Raw genomic sequence first — 17,128 nt, 5'->3', positions numbered from 1 at the left:
CTCTGCAGAAATGTCACTGAAATGTTTCCAGCATGTACCCAGGATATGCCGAGCATGTACCTCCTTAAGGTAACAACGCACACCGAATAATACCTGCGGCAGGCCACGTTTGTTTTAATTTAAATTGCTCCATTTTCCGGTTCTGTGTCAGTCTACAATCAATTGAGTGATTAATGGAGTAATTTGGATGCTAGTGCAGCTCTATGTTCTAAGGAATGTGCGGCTTGTGTCACTTTTCTTGAAGGTTTTGCGTTGGTATTCGTGGCGTTTGCTGTATTTTTGGCACAGAATACTAGAATAGTGCTGTGTACAGTACTGTATGTGCCAAGTTCTATGGAGACATATTCTTAATAATCATGTTGTATTTCAGGGCAAAAATATCACATTTTTTTACACCACTGCGTCGGCGCAGAATTACTTCTCATATATGGACCACTAAGATCACAAGTTACCACAATTGCGCATTACAACCAATTAATGGAGGGGACATTTTTCCATTCTCATCTATGACGGAGGAAGATATTTCTGTTCCCTGGCAATCACTACAAAGAGCATGTAACTGAGATTGAAAAAAAATTATAGGTTTATTATACATCAACAATGTTATGAAAGTGCAAGCAAATCAGAAAGCATACAGTAATTACTATAAGTAATATCATCAAGAAGGAAAAATCACTATATAGTATACTGCACTCCAAAAGTAGTAGAATGTAATGATTTTTTAAAAATAGCTTTTACTGTAATTATTCATTTAAAAAGATGCCTTACAGCATAACGATGCATAATTATACATAGAATACACAAGCAATGTTGCTAACATGTGTTAGTCACCATAGAGCAGTCAGCTGAGCTGTCTGTGAGTGGGTTTATTGGCTTTGCATCTCATCCCAGGCTATGTTTAAAAGTTGTGTTTAAAGCAGCATGCATTGGCTTAAGGGTTTTCCATGTAATGTGGTCTTGAGACAAAAGGTGGCACTGTGTGCTCATTTGCATATCATTTCCTAGAATCCCTTGCTGCAGGGGAAACACTGTATGCTAGGTTATAATGGCGAAAAGCAGAGTTGCAGACCTGTCTAAGACATGTGAATGTGCTCACAAGTAATATTTTTATATGATTAAGATATATATATATATATATATATATATATATATATATATATATATATATATATATATCAGGGACCAGGGATTAATGTAATGGAAATGTTGCTAGTTGCATGTGACCTTTCCATGTAACTATTTGTATGTAACAAAGGTTATGTTGCATTTCAACCCACCAATCAGGGCTGGGTCATATTGAAGACCCCTGGCCTCAACTCTCTATTATTGTAAGCTTGTTGTGGCAGGGGGTATAAAAAGGTGGGGAGGGAGGCCCCTACCTCTAGCTCCTGTTGTTTGACGCTAGCTGTTTCCACATATATGTGAGACTGCGCTCGTCCATCACCTTCAGACTTTTACCAGGTGATCTTCCTCCCGCAGCTCAAAGACTCTCCGGTAATCAACCGGGACACATGTACACGTCCATGGGCCTAGGTCTATAAGGGGATCTCAGTTCCCCCAGTTGGGAGTGTGTGTTGTTTACCTGTGCACAGTTGTACATTTTTTCCAATAAATTCAATTTGATCAAATCTGTGGTTCTGCCTGGTGAGTTGATCCCTGCTGAGTTGATCCCTGGTGTGAGAGTCCTGGTCTCCCGTGACAAGATCCACTTTGAAATTAACTTTGTTTCCGTCACAAACAGCTGTGATTTGCATGCACGAGGATACGTGTTCTTTATAGCGACTTCCATTTTCCCTCCCCTCTATTAGATTAGTGCATGGGTGGCCAACTCCAGTCCTCAATGGCCACCAACAGCTCAGGTTTTAAGGCTATCCCTGCTTCAGCCCAGGTGGTTCAATCAGTGGCTCAGTCAAGGAGACACTGATCTACAATTCATTGGTAATAGATTACCACCTGTGCTTATTTGGTGGACTAACACATTTTAACAACTAACACATTTAACAACATTGCTTGTATATATTTCTACGTATAATTATGCATCATTATGCTGCTAGGCATCTTTTTTAATTAATAATTACATTAAAAGCATTTTTTTTAATTCATTACATTCTACTACTTGTTTTTTTTTAGCGCAGTATATAAGGCTTTTTCCTTCTTGATGTTATTAGTTTTCCAGCCTGTATGCACCTAAACCTACCTCCCTTTTGCTAACATTTCTACTATTTGCCGAGCAAGGGATGTTTCTCTATTTTAACTACTATAAGTAGACAGAATAAATGTAGATTGCATAGCTGGCTTACCTTATCTAATTTCCCCTCTAGGCTTTGATCAGCACACTAGTAAAGCTGTTGGATAACATACATATTGCATATAAGTGAATAAGATTTATGTGGGTACTAATGATGAACTGTTTTACCGGTGTCTCTGGCCCCATATCCTAACTTATACCATTTGTGAAGCTCCAAAGAAGGTGACACAGTCAGGGCGGGTGATCGCATCATGTGTTATAGTTTGAATGGTGGAGATGTGAACAGGTCAGTTGAAGTCAGCGCCAAGGATGGGTTAAGACTTACTCCTGCCTCTTCTTGTAAATAAGGAAGAAGGTGCCATGTCCGACCTGGTGAACCTGAGGATTTTTATACTGGGCCTGGATGTTACAAGTCAATGACAAAATAAAATATTATAAAACTGCACAGAACTGGCCTCTCCTTCTGGAGGAGCAATTAAACAGACTGAAATTCGCTATAATGCTTAATGGGGCAATTAGCAAATTAGCTCTTATGAATGGGCTTAAAGAGGGGGGGGGAAATTAAAATGTGTGAAATGAGGCTGGGAAACAACACAAAGGGCATCATTTTAATGATATGCCTCATTGCAACAATGTGCCCGGGTAATTTGCTACACTTGTTTCCGGTGTACATCAGCTTGCAGTCTTGGGAGTCATGGAGGATGTATATGGAACATATTGCAATGTGTTTACACGTGTGACCACATCATTTTACTCCTTTGTCTCTGTGTCAAAAAGGAGGAAACCTTCTTGTTTAGCAATCAGAGCCAGATGTAAGAAACTCGATTTACAAGCTTGTTACATATGACACAACAAAATAGTGCGAAGCAAACATATCGGTGTGTTGTTGCAGAAAATGTTGCTTCACATTCTGCTAACTGCTTCACAATACAATCAAAAAAGACTGTGATCACCCAAGGTATTGCGATTGGAATGGATTTGCAATGAGTATGTAATTCATTGTATTGCAGGCAGTAATATATTTGGCCTGGTGGGAAAACTTGTCTGAGGGAAGCCACATCTCCAGTAGTAAGGAACCATTAGAGTTTGGGAAATTGGGAAATGCCCTTATTATGTTCTCCTCTTAAACATCTTGGACTTTGCGTGCAAGAACAAATAAGCTTGAGTCATGATCACAGATGTCATACTTGTCTTTATCAAACTCCCTGGAGATGACCTCTAGGTCCACAATGGCAAACCCTGTCTCAGTGATAGCCTTCCTCATGAAATCCTCTGTTAAGGTCAGGCAGGAAAACCTTTTGCCCCCTGACAAGAAAGTGGTGCAGTTAAGAATCTCAGTAATAATTAAGTGGCCCCCTATTTTTAACAATGAGGAGAGATTTTTGAGGACATTGCGATAGGTGTCCAGATCTTTACAAGCACATTCCAGACACCCAAGGGTCATTATGCAATCAACCTTGGGCAGAACCAAAGGCGCCATGGGGTTACTCTTAGTTACATCACATTTTATGGTTTTCGTCACTGTATTTTTCAGCTTCTTCCTCTTGTCTTCCACAGTGGAACTGAAAAAAAACATTCATCTGGTCAGTGTAATATCTGTGAAGGTTGTAGATTTATAATTTTATGTGCATCTTAGGATCTACTTTTATTCATGTACTGTGGGCTACTTGGCTAACTTTATACAGTTGTATGAGTGATATGTATAATAAGGTGCTATGTGCTCCAAAACACCGATTTAATATTTGCCTCTGCATCAGTTTACTCCTGCACCACACGTGTGACTCTTCGTAATCGTGCTTCTTACATTTGGTGCATTTTGGAGCAGAGGCTATCACTACCTAAACCGTGCAGATTTATTTGATGCAAAGAGAAAGAAAAACTGCACCACTGATTGTGCCACCTGTGCTGGAAGCAGGGATATCCACAAAACCTGACATGCTGGTGGCCCTTGAGATCTGGTGTTGGCTACCCCTGACTTATAGGCCCAATGTTTGATACATCTCATTGTAGTATTGAACTGACTAAGTGAGTATGTCCTCCTCACACGTATATTCACTACCACAAATGCTCATGGCATAAATGGAGCAATCTGGGACAAAACATGGAGCAAGGCACCTTAATACAGTGATACAGAGTCACATGTTAAAATGATGCCATTTTTACCAGTTTTGCAGCAGTGCTCCAGTTTGTGACACAATACATATCGTCATTTGCATCTATTCTAACTGTTTGTAATACCTTTAAATAAACATACAAGAGTTTTCCATTGATATAGCTGTATATATTGATCAATATATAATAATAATAAATAATAATAATAGCATGTTCTTGTATAGCGCTGCTAGTTTTACGTAGCGCTTTACAGAGACATTTTGCAGGCACAGGTCCCTGCCCTGTAGAGCTTACAATCTATGTTTTTGGTGCCCGAGGCACATGGAGATAAAGTGACTTGCCCAAGGTCACAAGGAGCCAAAACTGGGAATTGAACCAGGTTCCCCTGCTTCAAACTCCGTGCCAGTCAGTGTCGTTACTCACTGAGCCACTCCTTCTATTTGTGACATCTTAAAGGCCCTTTAAAGTTGTTATTTCATCAACAAATATCACATTGAACCTACTTTTGTCTTAACTCATTTCAACTCTTGAAACTCAGCACTACATCTACAGTATATATTAAAAAGCAAACATATTGGGGGGTATTCATTAAACTTCAGAAGTGCTGACTGGGACACCTTTGCATGGAAACTCTCATTGACTTCAATAAGAGTGTGTGCCATAGTGGCAAATTGGCACTACAGAACTGAGGTTTAATGAATAATCCCCATTGAGCTGTCAATGTGTTTGGACGGATGATACTGTACACAAATACAAATGATATCAGTCACAGCACCAAGACTTTGTCATTGTTTTTCTCTGGACTTCTGATTCTACGGGGAGAATGAGTTAAGAATCCAAAAGCTGCTCAAAACATATTGATGGAAATAAAGGTTCTTTGTGTGTAAGTGTCCATCTGTTAGGCTGCAAGCTTCATCCACTGTAGGTATCATGCAGAAAGCAAATAATTTTGTTAATTACCTTCCAAGCTCCAATCACTCACTCAGTTCTGAACCTATCCTGTGCTATCAATGCCCCTCAATTATTCCATACTGTTTAGTCCATGCACACACAGGCTGCCAAGATAGAATGCAATGACACTTCTAAGACAGGGTCCATTATTATACTATACCCTTTGCCTTCCAGCTCACAGACATATTTTATTGTTGATGTCCAGTCAAATGTTCCCGGCTCGTTCCTCAGGCTTCTTTCGTAGTACTCTCGGTTGCGGTCAGTGTAGTCGGCACCGATGATCTCTTTGAAGCATTCGCAAGCTGACAGATCCTGGTAAATGGTGGGTCCATGGCCAATGTCAATCAGAGTTTCCCCCTTCACACCACCTGGTTAAAAAGAAAAGCAGGAGACAGGAAGATATGTGATTAGGCCAAATTTACCAATATAGTTTCCCGAAAAATAGGGAAAGCCATAAAAAGTCAATGGGGTTTATTCAATATTCATTCAAATGCGATAGTGCCGATCAGGGCATTATTGCACAGAAGCTAACTGGCAATATTGCCCCCGATCTGCACTCAGTTTATTGAATAACCCACAATGCACATGGCAAATTCCAACACAGAAGTAAATGGACTCATGTCACAAGATCCGTCCTCGACTTCCAGTTTTGCTGGCGAAAGCCTATAAATGTTATGGTGAAAGTGTCGCGGCTCTCTATATTCACACATTACCGGGCAATGCGAAATAGTCTACAGAAAACGTCGGACATTTTTGCAAAGCAAATTTGAAGACATTAGCACAATAGTTAAAGGTCAGTTTCCTACATACTTCTTACACTTACTCACCTTACTGCTATAGGAGTAGCATCCTCTATAGCTCTGACAACTAGAACTGGTTCACTTTTCTTGGAACCGCTTGATGCTCAACCCTGTCAATCCAAAAGTGATGCATTGTACATACTTAGCTACTACATTATACTGTGTTCCTATATGTTTATAGACTAGCAGCGTACATATATTTAAGGAAAGCTTTCCAGGTATGCACACTATATACAGGCATACCCCGCATTAACGTACACAATGGGACCGGAGCATGTATGTAAAGCGAAAATGTACTTAAAGTGAAGCACTACCTTTTCCCACTTATCGATACATGTACTGCACTGCAATCGTTATATATGTGCATAACTGATGTAAAAAAGGCATTTGTAACAGGCTGTATAGTCTCCCCGCTTGCGCACAGCTTCGGTACAGGTAGGGAGCCGGTATTGCTGTTCAGGACGTGATGACAGGCGCATGCGTGAGCTGCCGTTTGCCTATTGGGCGATATGTACTTACTCGCGAGTGTACTTAAAGTGAGTGTACTTAAAGCGGGGTATGCCTGTACTATTTTCAGGTTTAGAAGGACCACATTTTGAAAATAATTAAATATTAATATTTAGAAACAAAAGTTCAGATTGTAAGACTGGGAATAATGTGAACACTTTTATAGAGAGTTGGTAAGAGGGAGTTATTTTAGTCTTCCATTGAGTGAGGGGACATTTTCAGGGAGAAAGTGAGATGTGCTCTCACTGATAATAGGGAGAGTATGTTTAAGAGAAGATGTTATGTAAGTGATTTTACCTTATTAAAGCAGCAGTTCAAGCAATATCCTACATGTGTGTTTTTTTCTAATAAATCAGTTCTGTACTATGAGAAAATACTTGTAGCATTTAAAATTAAAAAATATATATTTTAAAGACATTTTTCATGTTTTTAATGTAGGAAGCATTTCCAATGTGACAGCCCCTTCCGCTTCTGATAGGCTCTGGCTCTTGAGCCCCGCCCTCTCTCTAGCAGTGCACCAATTGTATCTAAAAACTGCCTAGTCAATCATATTCCAGGAACTACATTGCCCAAAATGCTGTGCAAGAACTGAATTAAATAACCCGGAGCAAGCGATTGATTACAGGAGAACGGATCGATCTGCAGCTTAGCTAATAACTTGTCAGTGTGCAGATTGTATTGATGCACATATTGAATGGGGAAAAATATATATATTTTTTTAAACTGCAGCTTTAATACACAATACACTCCTAGCCCATATACTAATTTTGTACAGCAGGAACACACAGCTGATTTTCCTCTATATCATGACTCTGGACTTCTAAGGGCTATGTGAAAAAAAAGTTACCTACCAAATGGCCTGTGGCTGGGTTGGCAGGTGGCGATGAGGTTTGAGCCACAGAATCCGTGGGCTCAGGTTCAGTTTGGCCAAGCCTGGAAAACGCTTATTATTTATTATTGTTTGTTATGTTAACGATCGTGATCAATAAAAGCTGTGGCCTTTCCCCCCAAAATGCAGGACTTTTGTTGTTCTTTAGGTGGAGGAAATGAGTCAGGTTTCATCCCCAACTGGATGGCCAAGCCCAAAGTAGGTACAGACTCCTCAGGCTAGTGACACAGCCAATCCCGGGGTCCCTCCCCAGCGCAGATCTCTAACCTTCAGGCGGAGATCCCAGTGTGTTTAACTTAAAGCCCTCCCTGGCAAAACACCCCCACCCCACCTACCACTCCGGACCGCAGCTGTGACAGATACTTCTACAATACCACACACACCAACCCCCGAACTCAACCACATGGAGTCAATCAGTAAACCACCCTCAAAAACCCTTCTTGCACCTTCTTTCTTTTGCTATTTTTTGTTGTGCTTGTTTCTTTTCTTTTTATAAAGCCGGACACAATATATTACAACGACAAAATTCACAAACCACAACAAGGGAGGGAATCATAACAGGGGATTCGAAGATAAGAGGTGGGCTTCCTTCCCACACTTCCTTTTATTCCCAAGCCCCCCCCCCTTCCCTTCTCAAGGACAGCACCCAGAGTCCCCCTGACACCCACCGAATCTTTAACCCCTTACTGACCAAGGGCTAGCCTCTTCTGGGGACAGTCATATGCCCCTTACCCTAATGGCTCAGTTACATGATTATAGATGCCTTCAGTGAAGATTGTTAACTCATAATATGCCATTAGAAGTATTTTATTTCAAACCCTATATTTAAAAGCCAGAGTAATAGCAGATATAGTATCAAGACAAACCTCAATTTCCCTGTTAAATTACCCGTATCTGCGGTAGATGGTTCAAAATGTAACTTACATATTGGCAAAGTGGGAAATTACCAGGTTATGGTGTTTAGTAATGCTGTGTATTTCTCCATTCAACCCACCCCCCACAGTATCTTCTCTATTAGAGACCGTCTTCCTCTGTGTAACAAGCACATTCTCTCCATATCTTAAAAAACTTGCTCTTCTCACGAACATGTCAATACATTTGAATCTATACGGCACTAACCTCCCTAAAGGGTTTATTTTCTATTTATTACAATCCTTGAAGTAAATGAGAGTGTCCGTGCAATAGTTCAGCTCTATTGCATTTGAATAAATTAGCCCCCTTAATGTACATTACCCACCTGGCCAGGAACAATAAAAGCAATGCATTTTCACCAACTCCTACTGCGTCCGTAAGTCTCCTAATACAGAATACAGTACACTGGGAGATCTACATTCTTCTGTAATTATTTACTTTTACCATTGGTGTTCTTATTATTACCTGCATCGCGTGTCAAAAACAAATATATTATATGTATGTAGATGGGTGTATGAACAACCCCACAACGTATAGTCAGGAGCTGATCCGCAAACATTTACAGAAATGGCGCGCTTAATATTCTCTATCCACCCAAAAAAAGAACACATTTCTAACCACGTCATCATGTATAAACATTTTATATACACTCACACATGAGAATAGATATTATAACATATATCTATATACTGTAGATATTTAAGAGTCCTAAGATGTACATGAACAACTTACCCACTATATGTGCCGGCAATTTATCTGCCTATTAATCAACTTGTACATATATTGGCCAACTCCAGTCCTCAAGGGCCACGAACAGGTCAGGCTTTCAGGATATCCCTGCTTCAGCACAGGTGGCTCAATCAGTGGCACAGTCTAAGACTATGCCACTGATTGAGCCATCTGTGCTGAAGCAAAGATATCCTGCAAACCTGGCCTGTTCTCTCCTTCACATGTATGAAGAACTCTCCTGCTGAGTCATAAAGAAGCGTCACAATGTTTAACGGGCCCAAAACCTTTCTAGTACCAATATGGAGACTGGAACGATATACTTACGCACAGCGAATGTCTCATGAAGTTTCCTTAAAGCAAAATTCAGAAAGCCGTCCGTCACTAAAACTCCGGATTTAGGATCATAATATGTATCTAAATAGCCTCTAGGATCAAATTCGTCCTGATAGGTTTCTTTGCCAGTGAAATCAGCATCCATTTTGTTGGTGAGTTTCTCAGGGGTAACGATACCACTGCTGTTTCTCTCTGTACTCGTAGCTGGGAGTGATTGCTGGATATGAGTTTACAGTCTCTGTGTCTCTCTCCAGTATACTGTATGCTTGGCACGTAGCCACACTTCTCGTGAGCTTGGAAGAGAGCCACATTTTTATAACCCTTTGCTGATAAAAATATGTCAAGAGGCCAAAAAGGGATATATACAAGATAACACAACATGGCCTTGGAGACTGTGATGGAGCTCCCTCCGGGCCCCTGTGTATAGATATTCCCATAATAATATCTATCATAAAGAAACACAAACAAAGGTCTGGAGGTATAAAGGCCGTAAAAAATACATAACGTAACCAGGTTAGTGCCATCCCTGCCAGAGTGGTCAACCACCGGGTGAAGGTCAATGGTACTCAAATCATGGCGCACCACATCCACCAAGTTGGGCACCGCATTGCCCCAGCCGTTTAGTGAGAATTGGGCCCCAGGAGCCCAAAGCACAATGAGCCCTGCCCACTCGCCAACCCCCAGCCACAATAGGGCTTTACAAACCATAGAGCCCAGTCTGGCAAGGTTAAAGAGCACTTCCCCCCAACAGCTGCCACAACAGGGGCAACAACACGCCCTGAACTGCCCACCTCAACAGAATTGTCAGAAGTTAGATTCTTTAATTTATTGTCTTTAATTTTTCTCTATTGTTTAATTAAAAAAATCAACAAGTACAAACATCATAACGCCAGAGAAAAGATAAGGGTGGGCAGGAACTTAACTGGCACGGTGCGCAATGCTTTCCCACCCCTGCCCGGGTCCTAAATAACCTCTCCCTGGCTCCTTTCCCCTCAATACCACATCTCTAATCACCGCTAAGAGGGTAGAGGAGAGGGGGGGGGGGGTAATTAGTCCAAACAGAGAGAGGAGGGGATGTGGAGCCTAGCCCCAGCGGTCCTGCAGCCCTTGTCACCTACGGGGCACAGTATATCACAACACAGTATACCCCAATATTTCATACCAGAGAGGACAATAAAGCCAGCTACATCTGTATGTATTGCTGCCAATGGATGTAGCAGTGTACATGCCTGCCACAAAGGGATTGCAAGTATCTTGGGGAAGGTTGGACCAAACTATTCCAAATTCAAAGACCTTATAATATGTGTATTATGTTCAGTGCCTGCGGCTCTGTATGCTGAATGTTTCAGACACAAGTCCTTGTGCTGAAGAGCTCCCAATTGAACCTTAAGAGTTCCCCTGTGATGTTTAGGGAATGTATAGAGCAGTGATTCCCAGCCTGCGGGGTGGAGGAGTGGCACTGCTTGAAGGGCCCAGAAGACAAAGCTAGTGGGTTCGGAGTGACCAGAAGGGCTGGGATATGAAGAAGGTATGGAAGAAAGAGTAGGAGAGTGACAGAGAGTGACAGATAGAGGAGTCCAGATTGAGCCACCTGTGCTGAAGCAGGGATATTGTCATGTTACAAGAATCACATCCCTGTTCCACCCCCCTCTTTCCTTTGCAGCTTCTGCCTGTCAGTTCTTATTTAAGCTGCATGGAGTTTGCACACACACACACTGTGCCTGTGTGATATGTAACAATGTTGCATTTCTTGCCTCTGGGCAAGTAATCAGTGAGTTGCTACTGCAGCCTCTGATATCCTTACCAGAATGGGCTAGTCTGCCCTCCCCCCTGTTTTGTTCACAGTTAGTCTGTCCCAAGACTATTCCTTTTACCCACATTGCTCCTCACTTCCTTTTCCACCCTGCAGACAGTGAGTACAGCACGCATCTATGTTACTCTCCTATGGCAAGGCCATCTCTTTCTACCTGCTTCTAACTACAAATCACTACTACACACCATTCACAAGAACCTGTATTCTGCTGCTTTTTCCAATAAAGTGGAGAAAATATTATAGACTTGGAGTGATTTGGAAAGGGGGCTGAGTTAATGCTATCGGGGGCCATTCACACATCAATCGTGACCCTGGCTTCAGAATAGATATCCTACAAACCCATGAAGACGTCCTTATGATTAACAAGAAAAGTCATGTAATTATTGTATAAATGACGCCCCCTCCACTTCCGTTCATGTCATTGGGGGCTGATCGCTACCCCAAGAGATAACATGGACGTGATAGCGCCAGATGATGCTGGTCTTTCAGCAGTGAAAACGTTATATTCCACTATGCAAAACCCTCTTGTACCCTGTACCCTAAACCTTGTTTATATTTTGTTGTGCTACAAATACAGGATCAGAGTTTAAAAAATAAAAACAAATGTTTTTGTGTGTTTAAAAAGGTCGGCGTATACAGTGTACCAATGAAACTCCTTTTAAATCATGATCTGTCACCTTATATGAATTGTGTCTCACCAGAGTTGCAACCACTCCCTGTAATTCCTCTAACTGCAATGTAATCTCTCCCTATAACTCCTCCCATAACTACTCTTATAACTGCTCCCTATAAATCTTTGCCTAACTGCTCCTATAACCTCTCCCTATAACTCCTCCCGTAACTGTTCCTATAACTGCCCCCTATAAATCCTCCCCTAACTGCTGTTATAACTGCTACATATAAATCTTTCCCTAACTGCTCCCTATAACTGCTCTCTGTAACTCCTCCCCTAACTGCTCCCTATAACTGCCCCCTATAACTCCTCCCCTATAACTCCTCCCCTAACTGCATCTCTAACTGCTCCAATAACCTCATCCTGTAACACCTCCCACAACTGCTCCCTATAATTGCCCTCTATAACTCCTCCCCTAACTGCATTTCTAACACCTCCCTATAACTCCTCCCCTAACTGCATCTCTAGCTGCTCCCTATAACTCCTCCCGTAACTGCTCTTTTAACCACTCCCTATAAATCTTCCCCTAACTGCTCTTATAACTGCTCCCTATAAATGCTCCCATAAACATTCCATAAAACTAATTTTCTAACTGCTCCTACAGTATATTCACTCCCCATAATTCCTTCCCCAACTGCTCCTAACACCACTTCCTAACTGCTAGTATAACCTCTCCCTATACTGTAACACCTCCCTATCTATTCCTATAACCCCTTCCTATAACCTAAATGTTCTTACAAATCTACCCTTAGCTGCTCCTTGAACTGTTTCTATAACTCTTCACTTAGCTGCTCATATAACACTCCTAATAACTCTTCCCATAATGACTCCTTTATTCCACCCTGACCTCCTCCAACTAGTTGCGCAACGTTGATACAGAGAGCTTTCATAAACTGATACATAGGCGGGGCATGACATTGACATAATGCCCCTTAGCAACTCTAGATTCAAATCCCCAAAGCATTCATGTATCTGGCTGAGAGGAGGTTAATGTAACAGCTTTGCAAACTTCCCATTTAGTGGCCGAAAGATTAGAAGTTAACATTTGATGTCCCAGCCCTGTATCATTGGCCTCTGAGTGGTTTGTAGAGTGCACGCTTACTCTCTGCTGTCTCTCGGCGTCCGCTTGGAGCTCAGAGTTGATGCTTGGAGAGTTGAGGTACAGGTTCCTTCCTGGTTCACGTCCAGGCTCTGCCCCCTGTTCTGATACGATGGCGTGATGACGTCTCGCAATGACGTGTCAGTACTGCCTGGAAACCTCCGTCAGCATCTCCGTTCTCCTCCACAATCAGATTCCCAATACTGTCAGAGCTCCAATCACACACCCTACGCATTTCACAAGTACTACAGTAGCTCGCTTCCTCAGGGGTATCCTACATGTGACGCACATTGTTAATCAGAGAATTTGACTCCACTTCAGACCTTGCGGATTATTTGTGTGCAAATACAAGATAAAAAAAAGTGACACAGAGTCAACAGAGAGCGATCCGCTGCACGGCGCCCAAATCAGGGGTATTCACCATTGTAGTCACAGGCAGATATCGCTGATCTTGCTTTGATGACTCCAGGGCCGAGTTTGATACGTTTCATTATAATCTGTGTGTCACGTAACTCTTCCTATTGACACTCCCCAATTCGCAAGCTGAAACACACAGGGCAAAGACCCAACTACAGTACATTGAGGCTAAGAGACGAGAGATGAGAATGACACAATGGGGTTTATTTGTGAAAGTCTGAGGAAAATAAACGGTATCAGATTCAATCGGGACAAAGATTCCAATTGAAACCAATAGGATTTCCATGATTGGTAAATCTGGTGCAGTATTTTTGTACCAATTTGCCCTAGTTTTGTAGCTAGGAGACTTTCAAAGCCAGACCCCAATTTATATATATATATATATATATATATATATATATACACATATATATGTAGTACTCTTAGGGTATGCTAGGCCAGGGGAGCACAATCTTTTTTCCCTGCGCCCCCTTGCCGGCTATCCCCGTCTCCTCGCGCCCCTCCGGCTTTCCTTGGTTCTGACGTCATGTCACATGACCCCGCAGCGTCATTTGATGCCGCGTTGTCATGGCGACGCGTCACCAGGAGCGTCTGAACCAAGGTAAGGAGACGTATACAGAGGGCTTGCAGCTCCCCCGGCATTAATTTAAATGCCTTTGGGAACCGCGCGGGGCCTCTGTAAACACCCGCCCCCCGCAGCGAAGCTCAGATGCCCCTAACTTTGAGCATCCCTGTGCTAGACTATTTGACCCTGGTGAGTCCTGGTCCCTAGGAAAGTGAAGGGGTTAATTCTTTTAACAGGCCCGAGATGTTGCATATTCTCATGTTCTGCTCAAGGATGTCTTCTCTCTACCCCCTTTGTATCTAAAGCCCTCTCCTGCCTGAAACCTTTCTCACTAACTGCCCCACGCCTCTGGAATGCCCTTCCCCTCAACACCCGACTAGCACCCTCTCTATCCACCTTTAAGACCCACCTTAAAACACATTTGCTTAACGAAGCATATGAGTAGCAACATGGATAGTACTATACACGATACATAAAGCTTGGCCCCTTGCAGACGTACACCAAAACGCCCTCCTTCTGTCTCTGTACATCCTTCCTACCTACCAATTAGATTGTAAGCTCTTCGGAGCAGGCACTCCTCTTCCTAAATGTTAATTAAGTCTGAAGAACTTATTTCCATGATCTATTATTTGTATTATTTGTTATTTATATGATTGTCACGTGTATTACTACTGTGAAGCGCTATGTACATTCAAGGAGCTATTTAAATAAAGAGATACATAGATACATGTAACATATTTTGTGTTTCAATTTAAAGGTTAGATCACTTGCTACGCCTTGCTTCTAGAAGTTGCTAGAGGAGTCACCCTGTAGTGGATGGCCGTGTAAGTAAGCCTACCCTTACATTTGCTCAGAGGATGGGGTGAAGGTTATATAAGACAGGGTTCAGCCATTTATCCTCAGATCCCAGAAGGAATCAGAGGAGGGGTTCTCCATTCTCACCTAGCCTGTAAGGGGAACAACTTAGGGGCTGTTTGAGACAAGTATTTTAAGGGAAATTATATCACAGCAAAGGGGATTCCAACCGCAGGGCTTGAAAGAGAGCCGGGCGGAACTGCAGAGGGTTACTGGTCGTGGGTGCGTGGTTCTGGTCTCTAGCAGAGCAGCAGAGAAGAAGGCTTCTCTGGAAGATGAGCTGCTTCAAACTTCATGGTGTACAGCAGGGGTGAGCAAACTTGTTTCTTGCGCCCCCTCCCTCTCCCCCCCCCCCCCCCCCCTTTACCTTCTCTCCGCATCGGCGGCTCATTTGACGTCACAACATCATGTGACTTCGCTTTGCTATTTGACCCTGGGGTGTCATTTGAATCCACGTTGTCATGACGACATGTCACCAGAAGCCACCGGAGAGCAAGGAAGAAGCAGTTACAGAGGCCTCGCGCCAATAATACATTTTGTCAGGGTCGCCTAAACCTCCTGCCTAGCCATAGCTTCCTTGTCCACTGGGTGGCTCTGGGTTCCTCTGTCTGTCTGTCTTCTTGTTGCTCCTGTCTCTGTCCTTATAGCTTGCTTCCTGTCTGTTGGTTTTGCCTTTGCTTGAAGTCAGACTCCTTCAGTATTGCTCATGTCTTTGATTCCTGATCCGTTCAAGTACCTGTACCTGTATTTGAGTCTGTTCACAGTAAAAGCCCTTGCTAGTAATCTGGCTTGTCCCTGTTTGTTCCTGCTCCCCGGTCTCAGTCCCTGCTCCCTGTTCTCAGTCCCTGTCCTGCCCCGCCTGTCCTGTTCCTGTCTCCTCGTTGCCGACCTCTGCTTGTTACCTGACTTCGCTACCTGCCGCCTGCCTCGGACCCCTGCTTGTTACCTGACTTCGCTACCTGCCGCCTGCCTCGGACCCCTGCTTGTAACCCCTACTACGCTCGTGCTGTTCCGGCCACCGAGATCCTACCCGCCACAGGAGTCTCCCGTGCACATTTTTGCCAGTAAATCTTTTTATAGTTGTGTCCTCCGTCCCTTGCACTATGTTCCATTAAATACTTGGATTTAATCAGTGTAGTTATCTGATTGTTATAGTCTATTTCACGACATGTTTTAACAGATGAAGTGAGACACCTGTTGCTTCACATTGAGGCTGCCAACCCCCAGTGCTTACCTAGCAGAAATCTCAAAACAAGGCCGTCAATTACAGGGCAGGCCAACTCCTGTCCTCAAGAGCCTTCAACATGTCAGGCTTTCAGGATATCCCTGCTTCAGCAGAGGTGGCTCAATCATTTTGAAGCCAGGAGAGAGATTTTCAAAGGAGAGATTTAGGAGAGAATAAAGTGATTCTGGCAGCAGTATTTAGGATAGATTGTAGGGGAGACAGGTGAGAGGCAGGACAGCCGAACAGTATAAGGTTACAATAGTCAAGACGGGAGAGAATGGGGGCCTGCATTATAGTTTTAGCAGTAAAGGGACAGAGGAAAGGGCGTATCTTTGCAAGTTAAGGAGGAAAAAAACAACAAGTTTTAGCTACATTATGAATACGAGAGGAGAATGTGAGGGAGGAGTCAAATGTGACCCCCAGGCAGCCTGCTTGTGATCAGGGCCACCAACACAAATCATGGGGCCCGGGACAAATGAAAGGAGCAGAACCCTCCCAAACCATAGCGCACCTACCAAGGAAAAAAAAATTAGCGCGCAACTTTTACTTAACCCCCAATACATATAAAAATACACCCCCCAATACATATAAAAATACACCCCCCAATACATATAAAAATATATCCCCACCCTCCAATACATATAAAAATATACCCCCCCCCCAATATATATAAAAAATACACCCCCAATACAAATAATAGTCAGACTTACCTTGTGGATGGTCTCAGGTCAGGCCCGGTGGCTGCGGGGTGGGCCACCGCAGGCAAATGTCCCACGCTGCTGCTCACACGCACGTTCCGGACCTCCCTCTCACGCCGGCGTGCCGGAAACTTAGCCACGCTAACTTCTGGCGCTGCGGGGGGAGCCGATGGCTCGCATTGCTGCTGGGGGGGAGCTGTTGGCTGGCAGTACTACAGGGGGGTGGCGGTGCTACGGGGGGAGCCGTGGCTGGCGGAAACGTTGGGGGGGAAGGGGGTTAGGCGGTGCTGCGGGGTGGGAAC

The 17,128-nt window shown here is 43.2% G+C and overlaps 1 protein-coding gene across 2 annotated transcripts; it reads right to left on the bottom strand.

Annotated features, from left to right (window-relative positions):
• Positions 1 to 565: 565 nt before the first annotated feature.
• On the bottom strand, positions 566 to 9,738 carry LOC142496940 (indolethylamine N-methyltransferase-like). 2 transcript variants are annotated; one of them, XM_075604055.1, is made up of 3 exons: positions 9,473 to 9,738; positions 5,472 to 5,679; positions 566 to 3,810 (listed from the first exon to the last, which is right to left on the bottom strand). In XM_075604055.1, the coding sequence occupies exons 1-3, from the start codon at positions 9,624 to 9,626 to the stop codon at positions 3,372 to 3,374; spliced, it is 801 nt and encodes a 266-aa protein (XP_075460170.1). In that variant the 5' UTR covers positions 9,627 to 9,738; the 3' UTR covers positions 566 to 3,371. The 2 variants fall into 2 exon arrangements, with proteins under 2 accessions (XP_075460170.1, XP_075460171.1); XM_075604056.1 differs by lacking the exon at positions 9,473 to 9,738 and adding an exon at positions 8,745 to 8,829.
• Positions 9,739 to 17,128: the final 7,390 nt, after the last annotated feature.

The sequence above is a fragment of the Ascaphus truei genome, chromosome 6, assembly GCF_040206685.1.
Source record: "Ascaphus truei isolate aAscTru1 chromosome 6, aAscTru1.hap1, whole genome shotgun sequence".
NCBI lineage: Eukaryota > Metazoa > Chordata > Amphibia > Anura > Ascaphidae > Ascaphus > Ascaphus truei.
This window is presented reverse-complemented; position numbering and strand designations above follow the sequence as displayed.

Coding starts and splice junctions, on each gene's coding strand:
- LOC142496940 (XM_075604055.1), bottom strand. CDS start 9,626: ATGGATGCTGATTTCACTGGCAAAGAAACCTATCAGGACGAATTTGAT. Junction 5,680..9,472: donor TCATGAGACATTCGCTGTGC/GTAAGTATATCG, acceptor CTTTTTAACCAG/GTGGTGTGAAGGGGGAAACT. Junction 3,811..5,471: donor TGTGAGCTGGAAGGCAAAGG/GTATAGTATAAT, acceptor GTTTTTTTTCAG/TTCCACTGTGGAAGACAAGA.